Consider the following 17,068-nt stretch of genomic DNA (forward strand, 5'->3'; position numbering starts at 1 on the left):
GGCTCCATTCCTTGAGTTATGGGGATGCCAGGCAGAGGTGGTATTCAGCAGGTTCTGACCGGTTCTGGAGCAGTGGAAATTTTGAGTTGTCCGGAGAACTGGCAAATACCGCCTTTGACTGGCCACACCCTTCTATTCTCTGCCTCCCAAGTCCCAGCTGATCGGCTGGGTCTCCTTTGGTTGCCCTGCACAGGAGAATGGAGCTGGAAAGCAGGTTAGTGGGGTGGGGAGGGAAGGGGGATTTTCCAGTAACCTTTCCCTGCCACGCCCACCAAGCCACGTCCACAGAACCAGTAGTAAAATATTTTGAATCCCACCACTGGTGTCAGGAGTCTGAAACGATGGCACAGATTTAATCAAAGATTGATTGGGACATTTCTGTGTGAAAGCTTTCCATAGATTCACAACAGGTCTTAAAGAGGATATTTATTTTTTAGTCTTGAGTTATCTCTGTGTGTGTCTCTCTGTTTCTCTCTTCTTTCTTTCTCTCTCCTTCGTTCTTGACTTCCTTCATTCCCCTCACTCTCCTTCCTGTGTTCCTTTCCTTTCCTCTCCTCTCCTCTCCTCTATTCTCCTTTCCTATTTTTCTTCCTTTCCTTTCCTCTCCTCTCCTTTTCTATTTTTCTTCCTTTTCTTTCCTTTCCTTTCCTTTCCTTTCCTCTCCTCTCCTCTCCTTTCCTTTCCTCTCCTTTCCTTTCCTTTCCTCTCCCCTGCTCCTTCCTTTCTTCCTCTCTTTCTCTCACGCCCTCCTTTCCTCCCTCTCTCCTTTCCCTCCCTCCCTTCCCATTTCAATCTCTCCTCTCTCCTTTCCTCCCTCACCTTCTTTCCCTCTTTCCCACCCTCTATTCCTCCCTCCTCTCCCTCCCTCTCTTCCTTCCCATCAATCTCTCCCTCCCTTCCTCCTTTCCTCCCTCTCTCCTTCACTCCTTTCCACCCTCTATTCCTCCCTCCCCTCCCTCCCTCTCTTTCTTCCCATTAATCTCTCTCTCCCTCCCTCCTTTTCTCCCTCTCTCCTTCTTCCCCTCTCTCCCTTTCCTTCCCTCCCTCCCTGTCTCCCTCCCGTGAACCTAGAATTCCTGGTGATGCTATAGTTTCATATGTTTCCCCCAGGAACTGTCATTTCATCATCAACACTTAGCAGCTATTACTCAGAGGTTTGTCACCATTTCATGGTTCAATAAATGAGAATCCCAGATAATTGTTCCATGAGAAAATTGTGAATCTTGGGGGGGTGTTGGAAGAAATCCCCAACTGATATGATACAGGCAACAATATATAAGTTTGCAAGATAACCTCTAGATGAAGGCAGGAGAAGAAGTAATGGATGGGAAATTATCAAGGAGAGACCCAACCTAGAACTTAAGGAGGAATTTCCTGACAGTGAGGACAATTAACCAGTGGAACAGCCTGCCTCTAGAACTTGTGGGTTCTCCATCACTGGAGGTTTTTCAAGAAAAGATTGGGCAACCATTCAACCGGGATGGCATAAAATCTCCTGCCTTGAGTCGGGGTTGGACTAGAACAGGGGTCGCCAACCTTTTGGACCTCAGGGACCACCAAACTCATAATTTTAAATCCTGCGGACCAGAGACCCTGGGAAAATCCCCCCCAAAAAATCTGCAGGAAAATTCCCCACCTGTTTTCCTACCGATCGATCGTTCTTTATTTGGGATCGCAGGATACCGTCTCCAGCTCCGTTCTCAGGGGGAGACAGAGAGAGAGAGAGAGAAAGAGAGAGACTTTTGGCTTCATGCAAGGAAAGCAGAAGAAGCCGCAGAAGTCTTTCTTTCTCTCCCCCAAACGCCGCCAGAAATGAGTCTTTGCCGGCGCAGCCTCTTGGAGCAGGAGGCCTTGCAGGGTCCCAAAAAGTTTAGAGGAGAGAAAGAAAGACTTTTGCTGCTTTCCTTGCATGCAGAAGAAGAAGAAAGGAGCAGAAAGAAGCAGCCCGGTGGCCAGGCCAGGCGCATGGGGTGAGCGGGGAAAATTCCCCTCCCTCCGCCCTTTCCCCTCTTCCCTCACTCCCTTGTGTTGTTCGCAATGCAAGCGATGCAAGCCTTGTGTTCCCATGGGCCATGTGAGCAACACAGCCTTGTGTTCCTGCACAGCCCAGAATAATTGCTTTGAGGGTGACATTTCTCTGCAGACCACCAAAATTTTCTCACAAACCACCAGTGGTCCCCGGCACACTGGTTGGCAACCACTGGACTAGATTACCTCCAAGTCCCTTTCAGCCTGATGGTTCTAAGTTCTATGGAAGCTTTCTCTACGTTTGTTAGTTTACAGAAAGTAACAGATCGACAGAGTCGGAAGGGAGCTTGTAGGTCATCTAGTCCAACCCGCCGCCCAAGCCAGGAGACCCCGCATCACTTCTGACAAATGGCAGTCCAGTGTCAGTAAACTGAATGGGTCTGAATTGCGGGAATGTTTTTCACAAAAAGAGAGACAGTCTACACAATGAACAGACTTATGACCTTAACACAGACAAACCTCCATGAGGTGGCCCCATTAGCTCTCTAAAAAGGATGCAAATGACCAGCTGTCTGCAAGGGGTATAAATCCTTCTATTCCTCACCATCCTGTCAGAGCTGAAGAAGCTTCTTGGAGGAGGAGAAGCGAAACGTCTTCACAAAAAAAAAAAAAAAAAGCCAGAAAATCCAGGTGCTTTTTTGGGGGAAAAAAAAGCACCATTGGGACAACCATGATCTGAACCTCCATAGATATCTTGCTTCACTGGGACGTTTCCCAATTCTTGCAGAGAGACAAAGGACACGGGTCAATATTAATCATAATTATTGGGGGTAGATGGCAGAAAAGGGGGACTGGGTATGGCCGTGACTCACCCTATATTCTCTTTGTCCTTCCACTTTTTAGCGGCGGCTTATTATGTCACTTGGAAAGAGTCTGGAGAAAGTGAGAAACGAGGTTTTCATGAAGCTGTAGTTAAGATGTTCTGTTTAATGTGTCGTCGGGCAAAAACGTTCTAGGCAATTAAGAAAGCTTTTGGCGGAAATGGAAATCTTATCTATTCCCACTGGCATAAATCTATTTGTTGTGGTTCGTAAAATATGTTATGGGGAATGAAAAGGACCATGTTAGAACGGGTGGGGGTGGGTGGGTTTGGAAACCTACCATGTATTATTATTTCTTCCAGTTCCTGCTCAAAAATATTTCTAAATGGAATTTTTTTTTTCTCTTTTAACCTTGTAAGCTGCCCAGAATCACATGTGTGAGATGGGCAGTTAGAGAATCAACCAAACCCACCAACGCTGACAAGGCAAGGCAAACTACTTGTGTATCAACAGAGAGCAAACCCCACTCCCTTCTAGCACTGATGATGTTACCTAGTTTGGCCATGAAACGTCTGCAAGAAAACAACCAACTTAGAGAGCACTGAGGACCCCACAGTAGTAGTTGTCATCGTTGCTCCTCCTCCTCCTCCTCCTCTCCTCCTCCTCCTCCTCCTCCTCCTCCTCCTCCTCCTCCTCCTCCTCCTCCTCCTCCTCCTCCTCCTCCTCTTTTTGATCCATATATGACCTGATATTTCATTATCTTTTTAAACCCTGGAGGTTTTTAAGAAGAGTTTGGGCATCTATTTGTCCGAAATGGTACAGGGTTTCCTGCTTGAGCAGGGGGGTTTGGACCTCCCAGGTCCCGTCATAAATGAAGTCAGCTTCAAGTGAGTGGGATTTGGAAGTGTTTGAAACTGTCCCCAAAGGATTAGATGTGGATCACTGTCTTCTTCTTCTTCTTCTTCTTCTTCTTCTTCTTCTTCTTCTTCTTCTTCTTCTTCTTCTTCTTCTTCTTCTTCTTCTTCTTCTTCTTCTTCTTCTTCTTCTTCTTCTTCTTCTTCTTCTTCTTCTTCTTCTTCTTCTTCTTCTTCTCTTCTTCTTCTTCTTCTTCCTCTCCTTCTCTTCTTCTCTTCTCCTTCTTCTCTCTCTTCTTCTTCTCCTTCCTCTTCTTCTTCCTCCTCCTCTTCTTCTTCTCCTTCTCCTTCTTCACTTGTCCAATTCCCCCCTCCTCCTCCTGCTCCTCCTCCTCTTCTTCTCCTTCCTCTTCTCCTTCCTCTTCTTCTTCCTCCTCCCTTCCTCTCCTTCTCCTTCTTCTTCACCCATCCCATTCCCCCCTCCTCCTCCTCCTCTTCTTCCTCTTCTCCTCTTCTCTCTTCTTCTTCTTCCTTCCTCTTCCTCTTCCTCTCCTCCTCTTCTCTCTTCTTCTTTCTTCCTTCCTCTTCTTCTTCCTCTTCTTCCTCCTCCTCCTCCTCTCCTTCTACTTCTTCTTCCCCATCCCATTCCCCTCCTCCTCCTCCTCCTTCCCCTCCTCCCTCCTTCCCTCCCTCCTTCCCTCTCCTTTTCCAGAAGCTGCCACAATACACCAGAGATGGAAAACCTGGCTTGATTGCTCTTTAATGCAACGTTCTTAATGGTGTATGTAAACCTCTGTGATTTTTGTTTATACGATCCGACCCAGTTTTTCATGGCTTTCTCTCTCTGCTCTCTAGATTCACCAAGATGAAGACGGCCACCAACATCTACATCTTCAACCTGGCCTTGGCAGACACCTTGTGCCTCATGACCTTACCTTTCCAAGGCACGGATACCTTCCTGGGCTCCTGGCCCTTTGGCAACGCTCTCTGCAAGATCGCCATCTCCATCGATTACTACAACATGTTCACCAGCACCTTCACCCTGACTATGATGAGTGTGGACCGCTACATCGCCATCTGCCACCCCATCAAGGCCCTGGACATCCGCACGCCACACAAGGCCAAAGTGGTCAACGTGGGCATCTGGGCCTTAGCTTCCGTCTTCGGCATCCCGGTCATGGTGATGGGCTCCACGGAGAGAGAAAACGACGGTGAGGAGCAGGACATGGAGAAGGTTGGGGTGGGGTGGGGCTCCCTTTAACCGGAAACGGAAAACGATGAACGTAGCCTGGCTATTCCAGCAACCCTCCACTCCGCTCAATAACTCCAAGGCAGACATCAAGGTTCCTTTTTATTTGGATAGTAAACTGGCACAACTGGGGAATCCTGAATCTGAAAGTTCCGGGCTTCCTTACAACAAGTAAAAACTACAAAATCCATCCCCCTGCACCCATCATCGCATCACATGCCCCAATCACCATCCGTCCCAAGTTAAGATTTCCTCTCACTTATGTGCAACACGACATGACCTTGAATCAGAAAAAAAGATTGTTGCTATGTCTAACTAGATATACTCCAATAAATTCGCCCCCCCCCCTTCCCACTTTCCCAGACTCAAAAGGTGGCAGTGTGGGAGCTTCTGGTCTCAATATGGCTTCCAAAGCTGACACTGGCATCTCGTTGGGTTTCCCCAAGTCTGCCTAAAACACTGGAGGTAAAATAGGGAAAATGTCCCTCAATCATAGCTCAGTCATTGGGGGACTGTGAGTTCTGAATGAACTTGGATGACAGTCACCGCTAAAAGTCTAATATAGTAGCATGCAGCATCTTTCTGATACTTGCATAATTCAAAAAGCATGCATCATTATTTTTTTAAAAAATGTTCTGTTTGAAATATAAATTCTTTTTTTTCAGGAAAAAGATAATCCCTTCATTCCTTCCACGTTTCCCGTCTCCTTCCTTCTTCCATTTCCTTCCATCCGACCCATTTCTTTATTTCACATTTCCTTCCTTCTTCCATCTCCTCCCTTCTGTCCCATTTCCTTCCTTCCTTCTTTCTCCCTCCTTCCCCCTCCCTCCCTCTCTTCCTTTCTTCCTCTCATCTCCCTCCCTCTCCTTCTCACCCTCTCATTTCCCTTCTGCCTCTCATCTCCTCCCTCTCATCTCCTCCTCTCCCCTTCTCTTTCCTTCCTCCCTCCCTCCCTCTTTCTTATCTCCTTTCTTCCTCTCCTTTCATCCTCTCCCCTTCTTCCCTTCTCTTTCCTTCCTTCCTCCCTCCCTCCCTTCTCTTTCTCATCTCCTTTCTTCTCTCCCTTCCTCCTCCTCCCCTTCTTCCCTTCTCCTTCCTTCTTTCCCCTCTCCTCTTTCTTATCTCCTTTCTTCCTCTCCTTTCGTCCTCTCCCCTTCTTCCCTTCTCTTTCCTTCCTTCCTCCCTCCCTCTTTCTCATCTCCTTTCTTCTTCTCATCTCCTCCTCTCCCCTTCTTCCCTTCTCTTTCCTTCCTCCCTCCCTCCCTTTCTCATCTCCTTTCTTCCTCTCCTTTCCTCCTCTCCCCTTCTTCCCTTCTCCTTCCTTCTTCCCTCCCTCTTTCTCATCTCCTTTCTTCCTCTCCTCTCCTCCTCTCCCCTTCTTCCCTTCTCCTTCCTTCCTCTCTTCCTTCCTCCCTCCCTCTTTCTCCTCCTCTCCTCCCTCTCTCCCTCTTCATCTCTATTCCTTCCCTAACTGCTCAGTGTGAAATAACTCTGACTAATCCTGAGCTTACATGGGTTTGCCGGCAGTCTTAACAGCACCCTTGACATATCGTTCAGGTTTCCAGGACAATTTGCAGAAGGGAGGGGAGAGAGAGAAATCAGTGCTGGTATTGTGTTAAAAAAGCCCAAAGCTTGGTAGATAAAATGCCTTCGGAGGGTTAAGCCTTGGCTAGGATATTAGCTAAATATCATCGGCAAGAGAAGCCCTCAGGAGGGGCCAGGCACATCTATCACAAGCCCTGCAGGTATCCAACATGATCACATCGCTGCAATGATGTCCTTACACAAACCCTGTCCTGACCCAGGCTTCCCAAGATCATGAAGGTGACTCCTCATCCCGATAAAAGCCCTATTATTTAAGTTAAAGTGAATTCCTCTCCAGCAAAGTCCCGGCCAACAGTCTTTCAAGAGATTTCACCTGACTTTTATCAGGCTTGGAGAGTTGCCAGGTCGATATCTTCCAAACGCCACCCTGTAGCAGGCAATACTTGGCAAGAAGTCAGGAACAGATCTTCACCCTCATGAATTGAACTTATTGTCTCCTGCAAACCCCACTCCCCTTTCACTTCTCTTTTATTCCCTCTGTACGAACAAAGTTGCTTCCTGCAAAGGTTCGTGTCCCTTTGCTCCTCCTTTATGTCGTATGGGAGGGGCAATCATCTCCAAGCCTTACTCCTGAGTCGTCCCTTTTGTCTTAGCTGTTCTTGCCTTCTGGAAGCTCTGTGCAAGCGCACACTGGGAACAGGCTCCCCTTGTTCCTCTGCCTCACTGCTGTCAGATTCTGGAAGCTCCAGAGTCAGCACATAACTCCCACAGGGCCCTGGCCTCATCTCTGTATCAGATGCAGGACCCTCGTCCGAGTCCTCCCCAGACTCCCGGACTGACCCATGTTCCTCCACACTGTCCAACTCTGCTGCCATCTCCACAGGCTGCCGTCAGACCACAACAATAATTATGCAGACTTAATAAATAGTTGGACAGTGTTGAGGTAATTATTTAGTAACTTATCGACTGCAGTAGTTCACTTAAGAAATGTGGCAAGGAAGGAAGGTCGTAAAATGGGGTAAAACCAACTTAACAAATACCTCATGTAACAACGGAAAATGTGGGTTCAGTTGTGGTCATAAATCTGGATACACTAACTGGACTCAAAGAGGTCCCCCTCACCAGCACCCACCAAAACCTAGTATAAGAAAAGCAATATAGGTAGCCACTCTTGTTATTCTGTTATTCTATTTATCTGATACGGTATAGGGTTATGTGCTTAAGCTGGGGGTTGGACTAGAAGACCTCCAAGGCCCCTTCCAACTCTGTTATTTTGTCGTACCTGTATGAGAAAGGTTGATACACGGTGAAAAAAATAGCTGCATGCCTTCTAACCACCTTATTCGTTTGTGTTTCTTTGCTCCTGCAGAAATAGATTGTCTCATTAGACTTCCTGAACCCGAGGACTACTGGGAGCCCATTTTCGGAATCTGCATTTTTCTTTTCTCCTTCATGATCCCGGTCATGGTGATCACCATCTGCTACAGCCTCATGATCAGGCGCCTGAAAAACGTCCGGGTCCTCTCGGGATCGAAGGAGAAGGACAGGAACCTCCGGCGTATCGCTCGGTTGGTTCTCGTCGTGGTGGCTGTCTTCATTATCTGCTGGACTCCCGTCCATATCTTCGTCCTGGTCCGAAGTCTGGGAGCCAAGGCCGACAACGAACTCAGTTTATCCATCTTGTACTTCTGCACCGCCTTGGGCTACGCCAACAGCTGCCTGAACCCTGTCCTCTACGCCTTCCTGGACGAGAACTTCAAGACGTGCTTCAAGAAGTTCTGCTTCCCGTCGGCCTTCAGGAAGGAGCTGCAGATGTCCAATCGTATGTGTAGCATCGCCAAGGATGTGGCTTATGCCTGCAAGAACTCTGACGGGACAAACAACCCGGCATGACTAGGCGTGGAACTCCCCATGGTCCCCGTCAGTCAGCAGAGCCCAACCACGCCAACGTCGGAGCTAACGCAGATCACAGCTCTTTGAAGAGCATGGCTCATTGTCTTGACCTAGGATTGGAGACCCTTGGAGAGCCGGAACATTTGAATGCCTCGCTCCCACCGTTTCGTGAAGTGAGTCAGCGGGAAGCGAGAATTTGACGCTTCTTGTTTGACGATTGTATAGGGGTTTGAACTCCGAGATACTTTCGGGTGATGAATTTCTGGAATTCTGGTCGACCAGATGTGCAATTGTCCAGACTTTTCCTTCTTAAATGTGCATCTGTCTGTCTGTGTCTATCTGTCTATCTGTCTTTCTCTGTCTCTGTCTCTCTGTCTCTCTCTCCGTCTGTTTCTCTCTCTCTCTCTCTCTCTCTCTCTCTCTCACACACACACACTGTCTCTCTGTCGCTGTCTCTATCTGCTTCTGTCTCTCTGTCTCTCTCTCATTCTCTCTGTCTCTGCCTCTCTCTCACTCTCTTTGTCTCTGTCTCTCTCTCTCTCTCTCTCTCTGTCTATGTCTCTCTCTCTCTGTCTCTGTCTCAATCTCTCTCACACTCACTCTCTGCCTCTTGCTGTCTCTCTCTCACTCTCTCTGTCTCTGTCTCTCTGTTTCTGTCTCTCTGTCTCTCACTCTCTCTGTCTTTCTCTGTTTCTCTGTCTCTCTCTGTGTGGGTGTCTGTCTCTCTGTCTCTCTGTGTGTGTGTGTGTCTCTCTCTCACACACACACACATATACACACTCCCCCCCCTTTGTTTGTGTGTGCTTGTGTGCTCATCAAGCGTGCCTGTGTCTGTTTGCCTGTCGGAAAAAAGACACTCAAGAAGTGGGAAAATGTGCTCATAGAAGACCCTAACAGTTGAGACTCCATGACAACATCTACAAATGAGACTCGGCTGCCGTCGCCATTAACACCTTGTCTAGAATTGTTGCTAACATTCCGCTAACACCGTCAGTTCTGCGTGTTTTGCACACATCAAGCCAAGGCTAGAGATTCACAGCAAAAACCTGGCTGTGCTGGAAATCTTTGTCACCAACTTAGCAGCAAGGAACAGAAAGAGCGAAAGCGTGTACCTTTGCAGACTTTGGCGGCTTCAACAGCCTCGCAAATTGTATGTAACACCGGAAAGACTCCGAAATCAATTCTCACCGGAATCCTTGGGCCGAAAGAAAGTGAAAAATAGAGAAGGATATTTATTTGGGTGGGGGTGGTGGAGTTTTGTTTTTAAATGATATTTTACGAACAACGGAGGCCTAAAGGGATTTCTCGCACACGCATTGAATTGGCTTTAATTTTTGAAAACTGCTACCTTCGGTGGTTGAGTAAGCTGTAACAACATTCTTTCGTAGGAGAGTCCAAATTTTGAAACCAGCGACTCTTCAAACACGGATAGACGGTTTGTATGCAGCCTGCAGACTCCAGATCCTGTACAGTGACCGAGTCGGGGGAAATAATCCCTTACGTTTCTTTCTCTGCCTTGAGAAAGACTCACGTGTATTTCTTCCCCTGGATGTAATCTAAAGGTTGGATTGCGAGGGACCCTTAATCTTAATCACATCTTAATCTGATGTGAAGTGGAACAATGGCAACTGGTTGATGCTGGCCACAAGGTCAAGAGATTAAAAACTAAGCACTCCAGAAGTGGGTGGATTTAAAAGACAACACTTTTCTGAACCCTGAATTTTTCATTTTTTTGGTTTTTTTTTAAATTCAGGGTTTCTGGCAGGAAATCTAAGATGCAGCATCGAGCTGATTACAGCTTCTCAAGTAGGTGGAAAAGGACAAACCTGACCAGTTTTTTTGTGGGCAAAGAGACGAAAGTAGACAATTAAAAGTAACTTTGCTGACTCCTAAGCATCAGATCAGGAAAAAACACAATTCCAATTCTGTTCAAAGTTAGTATTCCTCTCTAAACAGCCTCCAGCCCCTGTTTCTTTGGTGGAAGGGGTGGAGAGGCCAAGCGTCCCTCTGTTCTACGGCTCCACGATTTGGAATGTGCAGGTAGACTTCCCCTGAAGAGGGAGGTTCTATAGAGATGGCATGCCAGGTTTTGTTTATAGAGATATGCCCACAACAGTTGGGCGTATTTGCAACATTTTGCAAAATCAATGGAAAAATGGATTTGGCCTTTTCTTCCCCTCTTCCAAGAAAGTGCTCAGAGATCAAGATATTTTTCCGGATTGATGGTTGCAAAATCTTCATAACGGCTTGTATAAATTTATGTTTTGGCCAGATCTAACCCCCATCCCACCCCGCAAAAAAAAAAACCCTCGTCCCTTTTTCATAATCTGTTTTTATTTTCTTTCTTTTTTCTTTCTTTTTTTAAAAAAAAGACAGACAGTTTATATGAAGCTGCAGACACCAGATTACAGGTTACAAATGTCCACGGACATTGTAAGAGTTTAGGATGGTCTCTTTTAAATCATGTGTATTTTAGGAGCAGGTGTGAAAAAGCCCAATGGGATTCTTTTTTTTTCCTCCCTCCTACAACGAAAAGCAGTTTAGAGTAGAAGTATGGAAGCGGGGTTGGGGATTAGATCCAGTGGATCATTCCGTGGGGAAGATGTACCTTTCTGCCTCTTCGCCAGCTTTGCTGTACCACTTGTGGAGGTGTGTGGGTCCTGATCTTTTCATCTTTGCAGTCTTTCTGAGGTTGTGCCAGGTCTTAGCAGGCATCAACAGATGCTCAATGGAAAAAAAATCCAGAGATCCTTCCCTGTGGCCGTCCAGCCAAAATAGCTAATTACCACAAGTTCCACTTAACGCTATTCTCATCGCTCCTGCATCTCTCTCTCTTCACGCTGATCCTTCTTTTCGTGACAATTTCCTCCAGTCAAGGAAAAGGAGGCCCAGAGGACATTTTTTTTTCAAAGAAAAATCCACCTGGTTTCTGGATGGAGACATCTCTGTGTCGTTTCAAGTCGAAGGAAGGCAGAAGTTCTCCAGATGTTTCTCGACAGCGAGTTGGCCTTCTTGGCCGCAAGGATAGCACAGCTGCTAAAAGGACAAGGAAGAATGGATAGAGACTGATGAAGGAGAGATCCAACCTGGAAATAAGGAGAAATTTTCTAACGGTGAGAATAAACAACCCATGGAACAGAAGTTGCCCTTCAGAAGTTGTAGGAGTTTCATCCCTGGAAGCTTTCAAGACGAGATTGGACTGCCATTGGTCAGAAGTGGTGTAGGATCTCCTACTTGGGCGCTAGGATGACCTACAAGGTTCCGTCCAGCTCTGTTAATCTGTTATAAATGGCCCCATGCTGGAAGGAAAGCAGGAAGGCACCAAGGAGGATGGAGAGAAAAAGACATAGAAAAGAAGAAGAAAAATAATAATAATGCTGAGGCCATAGAAAGAGTGTTGAGAAGAATGACCAAAATCATGAGGGATCTAGAGGCTAAATTGTGCAATGAACAGCTAAGGGAACTAGGTATCTCTTACCTAAGGAAAAGAAGGATTAAGAGTGACAGGACAGCATCTTCCAATACTTGAGGGGCTGTCACAGAGAAGAGGGCCGTCAATTTATTCTCTATCACTCCTGAGATCCGCAGAGGGAAATCCAACTAGGAAATAAGGTGAAATTTCCTGACAGTAAGAATGATTAATCGATGGAATGGCTTGCCTCCAGAAGTTACGGAAGCTTCATCCCTGGAGTTTTTCAAGCAAAGAATGATTTAGGGAAGACACGATGGCAGTCTTCCAATATTTAAGGGGCTGCCATAAAGAAGAGGGGGTCAAGCTATTCCCCAAAGCACCAGAAGGCAGGACAAGAACAACGGATGGAAACTAATCAAGGAGAGAAGCAACCTGGAACTGAGGGGAAATTTCCAATGGTGAGAACAGTCAACCAGTGGAACAGCTTGCCACCAGAAGTTGTATGTGCTTCATCCAATGGAGGCTTTTAAAGAAGAGATTGGACCACCATTAGTCCAGAATGGGAAGGAGTTTCCTGCTTGAGGGCTGGACTAGAAGACCTTCAAAATCCCTTCTAGTCTAGGATTCTACGAGTGACAGAGAGAAGACAAATCAACCGAAGCAATCTTGCTGCAAGGTGGAACCCGTAACCACGTCTCACCAGGAAGAGGTTCAGCTACAAGGGGGTGGTAGGGGGAAACCTCAGGAAAACAAAACTATTTTTTTTTCCTGATAAAAACATTGGCCTCTTTTGCAAAAAGCAGCTTGTGAATGTTCATTATCAATGTTGGTGTGAAGTGCAGTGCTTGGGCCTTGGTGCGCCTGAGAAAACAAGTTTTTTTTTTCCCCCATTATCGTGCCTGGGAGAATGGATTTTCTTTTTTCTGTTTTTAAAAAATAGCAGGTTATGAAGAATGAAGGTTCGGAAACTTCACTGAGCAAAAGTAAACAGGCTCTTCAGATTCGATTTTAGACAAAAAGCGAAGTCTTTTTCCTCTGCTGCTGAATGTACAGATTTTTTTAATGGAAAATGTTTCTGACAACCAGTAATTTACGCACTTATACGCACATACATATGGTGTATGCATATATGTGTATATATGTGTATATATATACACACATACACACATACACACACACAATACATGTAAGTACCCGCAAAAACTTAAGAAACATATATATATATATATATATATTCTTAAGTTTTCATGGGTATTTATATGTATGGTATTCAGCTTTGTTCGAGGGTATTTTCCACGTCATTATAGTTGTGCTTTTAAAGTTGTAGCAACGTTTCGGCAGAATGTCATCTGCCATCGGCTTCTGTATCGTGTTCGTCTGTGACTGTCACAGACGAACACAGAAGCCTGATAATGGCCGATGAGATTCTGCCAAAACGTGCTACAACTTTTTAAAAGCACAACTATAATGACATGGGAAAATACCTGAACAAAACTGAATACCATACATATAAATACCAGCGAAAACTTAAGAAAATATATATATATATATATATATATATATATATATATATATGTGTGTGTGTGTGTGTGTGTGTGTGTGTGTGTGTGTGTGTGTGTGTGTGTAAAGATATATATATATATATATATATATAACATATATGCATACATGCATACGCACATGCATTTAATATGTTGATTTTGCTGGAAGTACCAACACTTCTTGTCCACCTAGGACTGCAAATCATTTTGTTCTGTGGGTCATCTTTTTTTTCAGGGGGCTTCAGGAACAAGGAAGAAAGCTAATGAGATATGGAGCAACTTCGGGCATGGCTGAAATGTGGTGGGAGGGGAGTAGCAGAAGATCAACCTCTTGACCCATGTTTCAAGAATAGGCAACACTTGAGTTGTGAGAAAGGTTTGTTTCCTGGAAGGCAAAAGGCAGAGCTTGCCCTGAGAAGTCCTACCATGTCCAGAACCTTAAAGAACTCCAAGTAGATTAAATTTCTAATGAGTTGAGGTGGGTGTGATCTGTCAACTCCTAAATGACATTCCCAAAAATCTGTACTAGTTTGAGGGAGAAGGATGGAAGCTAATTTGATGGGAGTCCACCTAGTTCAGGTGAACTTGGATGTTCTCAAAAGCAAGTTTGATGGAGAAAGAAGCTAGTTTGATGGAAGAGAAACTAGTTTGATGGAGAAGGAAGCTAGTTTGATGGAGAAGGAAGCTAGTTTGATGGAAAAGAAACTAGTTTGATGGAGAAAGAAGCTAGTTTGATGGAGAAGAAAGCTAATTTGATGGAGAAGAAAGCTAGTTTGATGGAGTCCACCTAATTCAAGTGAACTTGGATAATCTCAAAAGCAAGTTTGATGGAGAAGAAAGCTGGTTTGATGGAGAAGGAAGTTAGTTTGATGGAGTCCACCTAATTTGGTTGAACTTGGATCTTCTCAAAAGCAAGAAGATATGTGTGTCATGATATTAGCTGTCCTACATTCCACTCAATGTAGCACAGGTCTTCTTTGGGCAAATTTCCTTTCCTCCCATTTCTTTCCCAGCCTCTAAATTCCCCCAAATTTGGCTACAGAGACCCTCATCTTCCAGAAAGAAAAGTGGTAAAAATGGCTTTAAAATCAGTCCCATACTATAACTCATTTAATAACTGCATTGTGGTTGTAATTTGAGGACTAGCCTATCTGAGGTGCTTTCTATTTATTCTTCAGTACCAGAAAACAATCCCAACATTAGATGTGCTGCCCCATTGTTGATTCTAAAATGGTATAGGGTCTCCTCCTTGAGCAGAGGGTTGGACTAGACCTCCAAAGACCCTTCCAACTGTTATTCTGTAGGAGATTTCCTCTCCTGCTCCAACTGACTCTGTCCTCAGGCACTGAGATTCCTCCAAAGTGACCAAACACAAGAGATTTGACCTACTTTGTGGTGGACAAAGGGCAGGGGTGGGATTCTACCGGTTCGGACTAATTTGCACGAACCGGGTGTTAAATTTGCACCTGGTTCACCAAACCAATATTTGAACTGACTGGCTGTCCCTGTCTGCCCCTCCCCTCCCAGAAGTCTTCATGTGGCCCATTTTTGATGCAGGTAAGTGCAGAGTCTGTGCAGAGGCTCTGGGAGGGCGAAAAACAGGCCTTCCGGAAGTACCGGAAGTCTGGAAAGGGGCCTGTTTCTGGCTTCTGGAGGGCCTCCAGAGCCGGGAGGCCATTTTCACCCTCCCAGAGACCTGAGGGAAGCCTCCGGACTCTGGGGAAGGTGAAAAATGGCCCTCCTGGAAGTACCGGAAGTCCGGAAATGGGCCTGTTTCTGGCTCCTGAAGAGCCTCCAGAGCCTGGGGGAGGCCATTTTCACCCTCCCAGAGACCTGAGGGAAGCCTCCGGACTCTGGGGAGGGTGAAAAATGGCCCTCCTGGAAGTACCGGCAGTCCGGAAATGGGCCTGTTTCTGGCTTCCGAAGAGCCTCCAGAGCCTGGGGGAGGCTGTTTTCGCCCTCCCAGAGGCCTGAGGGAAGCCTCCAGACTCTGGGGAAGGTGAAAAATGGTTCTCCCAGAAGTCCAGAAATGAGCCTGTTTCCGGCTTCTGGAGGGCCTTCAGAGGCCCGAGGAAAGCCTCTGGTCTCTTCAGAAGGCGAAAAACGGCCCTCCCAGAAGTTCTGGTAGGCCACGCCCACCATGGTCATGCCCATCGAGCAACTGGTTTGCTGCCCAGTGGCTGGGGTTTTTGAATCCCACTCCTGACTAAGGGGTAAAAATACTAAAACACATACAGCAGAGGAAGGCGAGATCCTGTCCCACTGATGGGGATAAGATGGAGGCAGCGTTGAGGCATCAGCAGGACAAAAGATATTTCCAAAATGGTTTTCATGTTCGTGTAAGGCTGATGGGGTTATGCCCCACATCTGCTTGAAATTGGATTTTAAATACAATCAAACCTTTTCCTGGTTTCCATGACACTCACTGAATTGTTAAGGATCTCCAGGCTGGTAGAGCTTCGGAGTGACTTATTTGTCAGAATGCAATGCTCACTGAATAATTCTCCACCGCTGCAGAGGAGGTATTCAGCTGGTTCTGACCAGTTCTGGAGAACCGGTAGCAGAAATTTTGAGTAGTTCAGAGAACCGGCAAATCCCACCTCTGATTGTAGATTTTACAGTATCCTTCCCCTGCCACGCCCACCAAGCCACGCCCACAGAATTTGAATCCCACCACTGCACCACTGGTTGCACTTTCTGAAGAGTTTAGTAATTGTCGCTTTAGAGAGCCTGTGAGGAAGGATGGATATCCTTAATATAAACCATTAAGTAGACATTGAGGACAATTTCTAATTGCCAATCAGCCAAGGGAGCAGAGCTCTAATGTAGCCTTCATATTACAGTGTAAATGATTGCAAAAATTACTTTTTCTGCCTAGGATGGCCTTGCTGATCAGATCTTTATCTGCTAGCAAATATCCTCTTGAGAAGGAGAATATTTACATTGTTCATGTAGAGAGAGAAAAGGAGGAGGAGCACAGAATGTAAATCCTGTTTGCCAATTTAATTAGAATTGTTTTATATATATATATATATAGGCTTTGGCGTTTTTGGGTCTTTTCCTGTGTAAGATTGGGAGTATCTTGGCGACGTTTCGATGAGGTCCCACTCATTGAAATGTTGCCATGATATTCCCAATCTTACATGGGAAAAGACCCAAACTTGCCAAAACCTGCACCCGTGAAAATCTATGAAAACATAAGAACACGATGCAAATTTGATGGCTGGTTAATTGTGTGAAAGTCAACATCTTGTTCAGTGAGCAAAAATTGATCTCACAATGAAACAGGAGTCATATGTTTGAGGGAAGGAGGGAGGGAGGAAAGACAGACAGAAGGAAAGGAAGAAAGAGAAAGAAAAAAAGAAAGAAAGGAAGAGGAAGAGGAAGGAAAGAAGAAAGAAAAAGAAAGAAAAGAAGGAAGGAAAAGAAAGAGGAAGGAATGAAGAAAAGGAAGTGAAGGAAGGAAAAAAGGAAGGAAGGAAAAGAAAGGAAGAAGAAAGGAAGAAAAGAGGACAGAAGGGAAGGAAGGGAAAAAAAGAAAGAAAGAGGAAGGAAAGGAAAGAGAGAAGGAGGAGAAGGAAGGAAAGGGGAAGAGAAATGAGGAAGGAAGGCTGGCTGGGGAATTCTGGGAATTGAAGTCCACCCCTCTTAAAATAGCCAAGGTTGAAAAACAAGGCTCCAAAACTCTTCTCTAAGGCCAACAAAGTTGAACACCTATTGACCTATTTCACAGAACTGTCCTGAAGCAACAAAAATGTTGTTCACCTCCAGAAGGACTGTCTATC

General features: G+C 45.7%; 1 protein-coding gene and 2 long non-coding RNA genes across 3 annotated transcripts in view; 2 read left to right on the top strand and 1 right to left on the bottom strand.

The window, feature by feature from the left end:
• Positions 1-8,704, top strand: part of OPRL1 (opioid related nociceptin receptor 1) — a 39,362-nt gene extending 30,658 nt beyond the window's left edge. The window contains exons 2-3 of the mRNA XM_087928867.1: positions 4,499-4,854; positions 7,807-8,704. Of these exons, the coding sequence (XP_087784993.1) occupies positions 4,499-4,854; positions 7,807-8,330 (880 nt within the window). The 3' untranslated portion in view covers positions 8,331-8,704. The remainder of the gene's footprint in view (positions 1-4,498; positions 4,855-7,806) is intronic.
• The window catches only part of LOC148125999 (uncharacterized), a 153,340-nt gene that overhangs the window by 112,376 nt on the left and 23,896 nt on the right, over positions 1-17,068 (bottom strand). The window lies entirely within an intron of this gene.
• LOC148126000 (uncharacterized) lies at positions 13,319-15,234 on the top strand. The gene is made up of 2 exons (XR_015742538.1): positions 13,319-13,847; positions 14,066-15,234. It is a non-coding gene; the product is annotated as an uncharacterized LOC148126000 (long non-coding RNA).

The sequence above is a fragment of the Pseudonaja textilis genome, chromosome 3 (assembly GCF_049901715.1).
Source record: "Pseudonaja textilis isolate UNSWEBS1 chromosome 3, rPseTex1.2, whole genome shotgun sequence".
In the NCBI taxonomy this organism is placed as follows: Eukaryota; Metazoa; Chordata; class Lepidosauria; order Squamata; family Elapidae; genus Pseudonaja; species Pseudonaja textilis.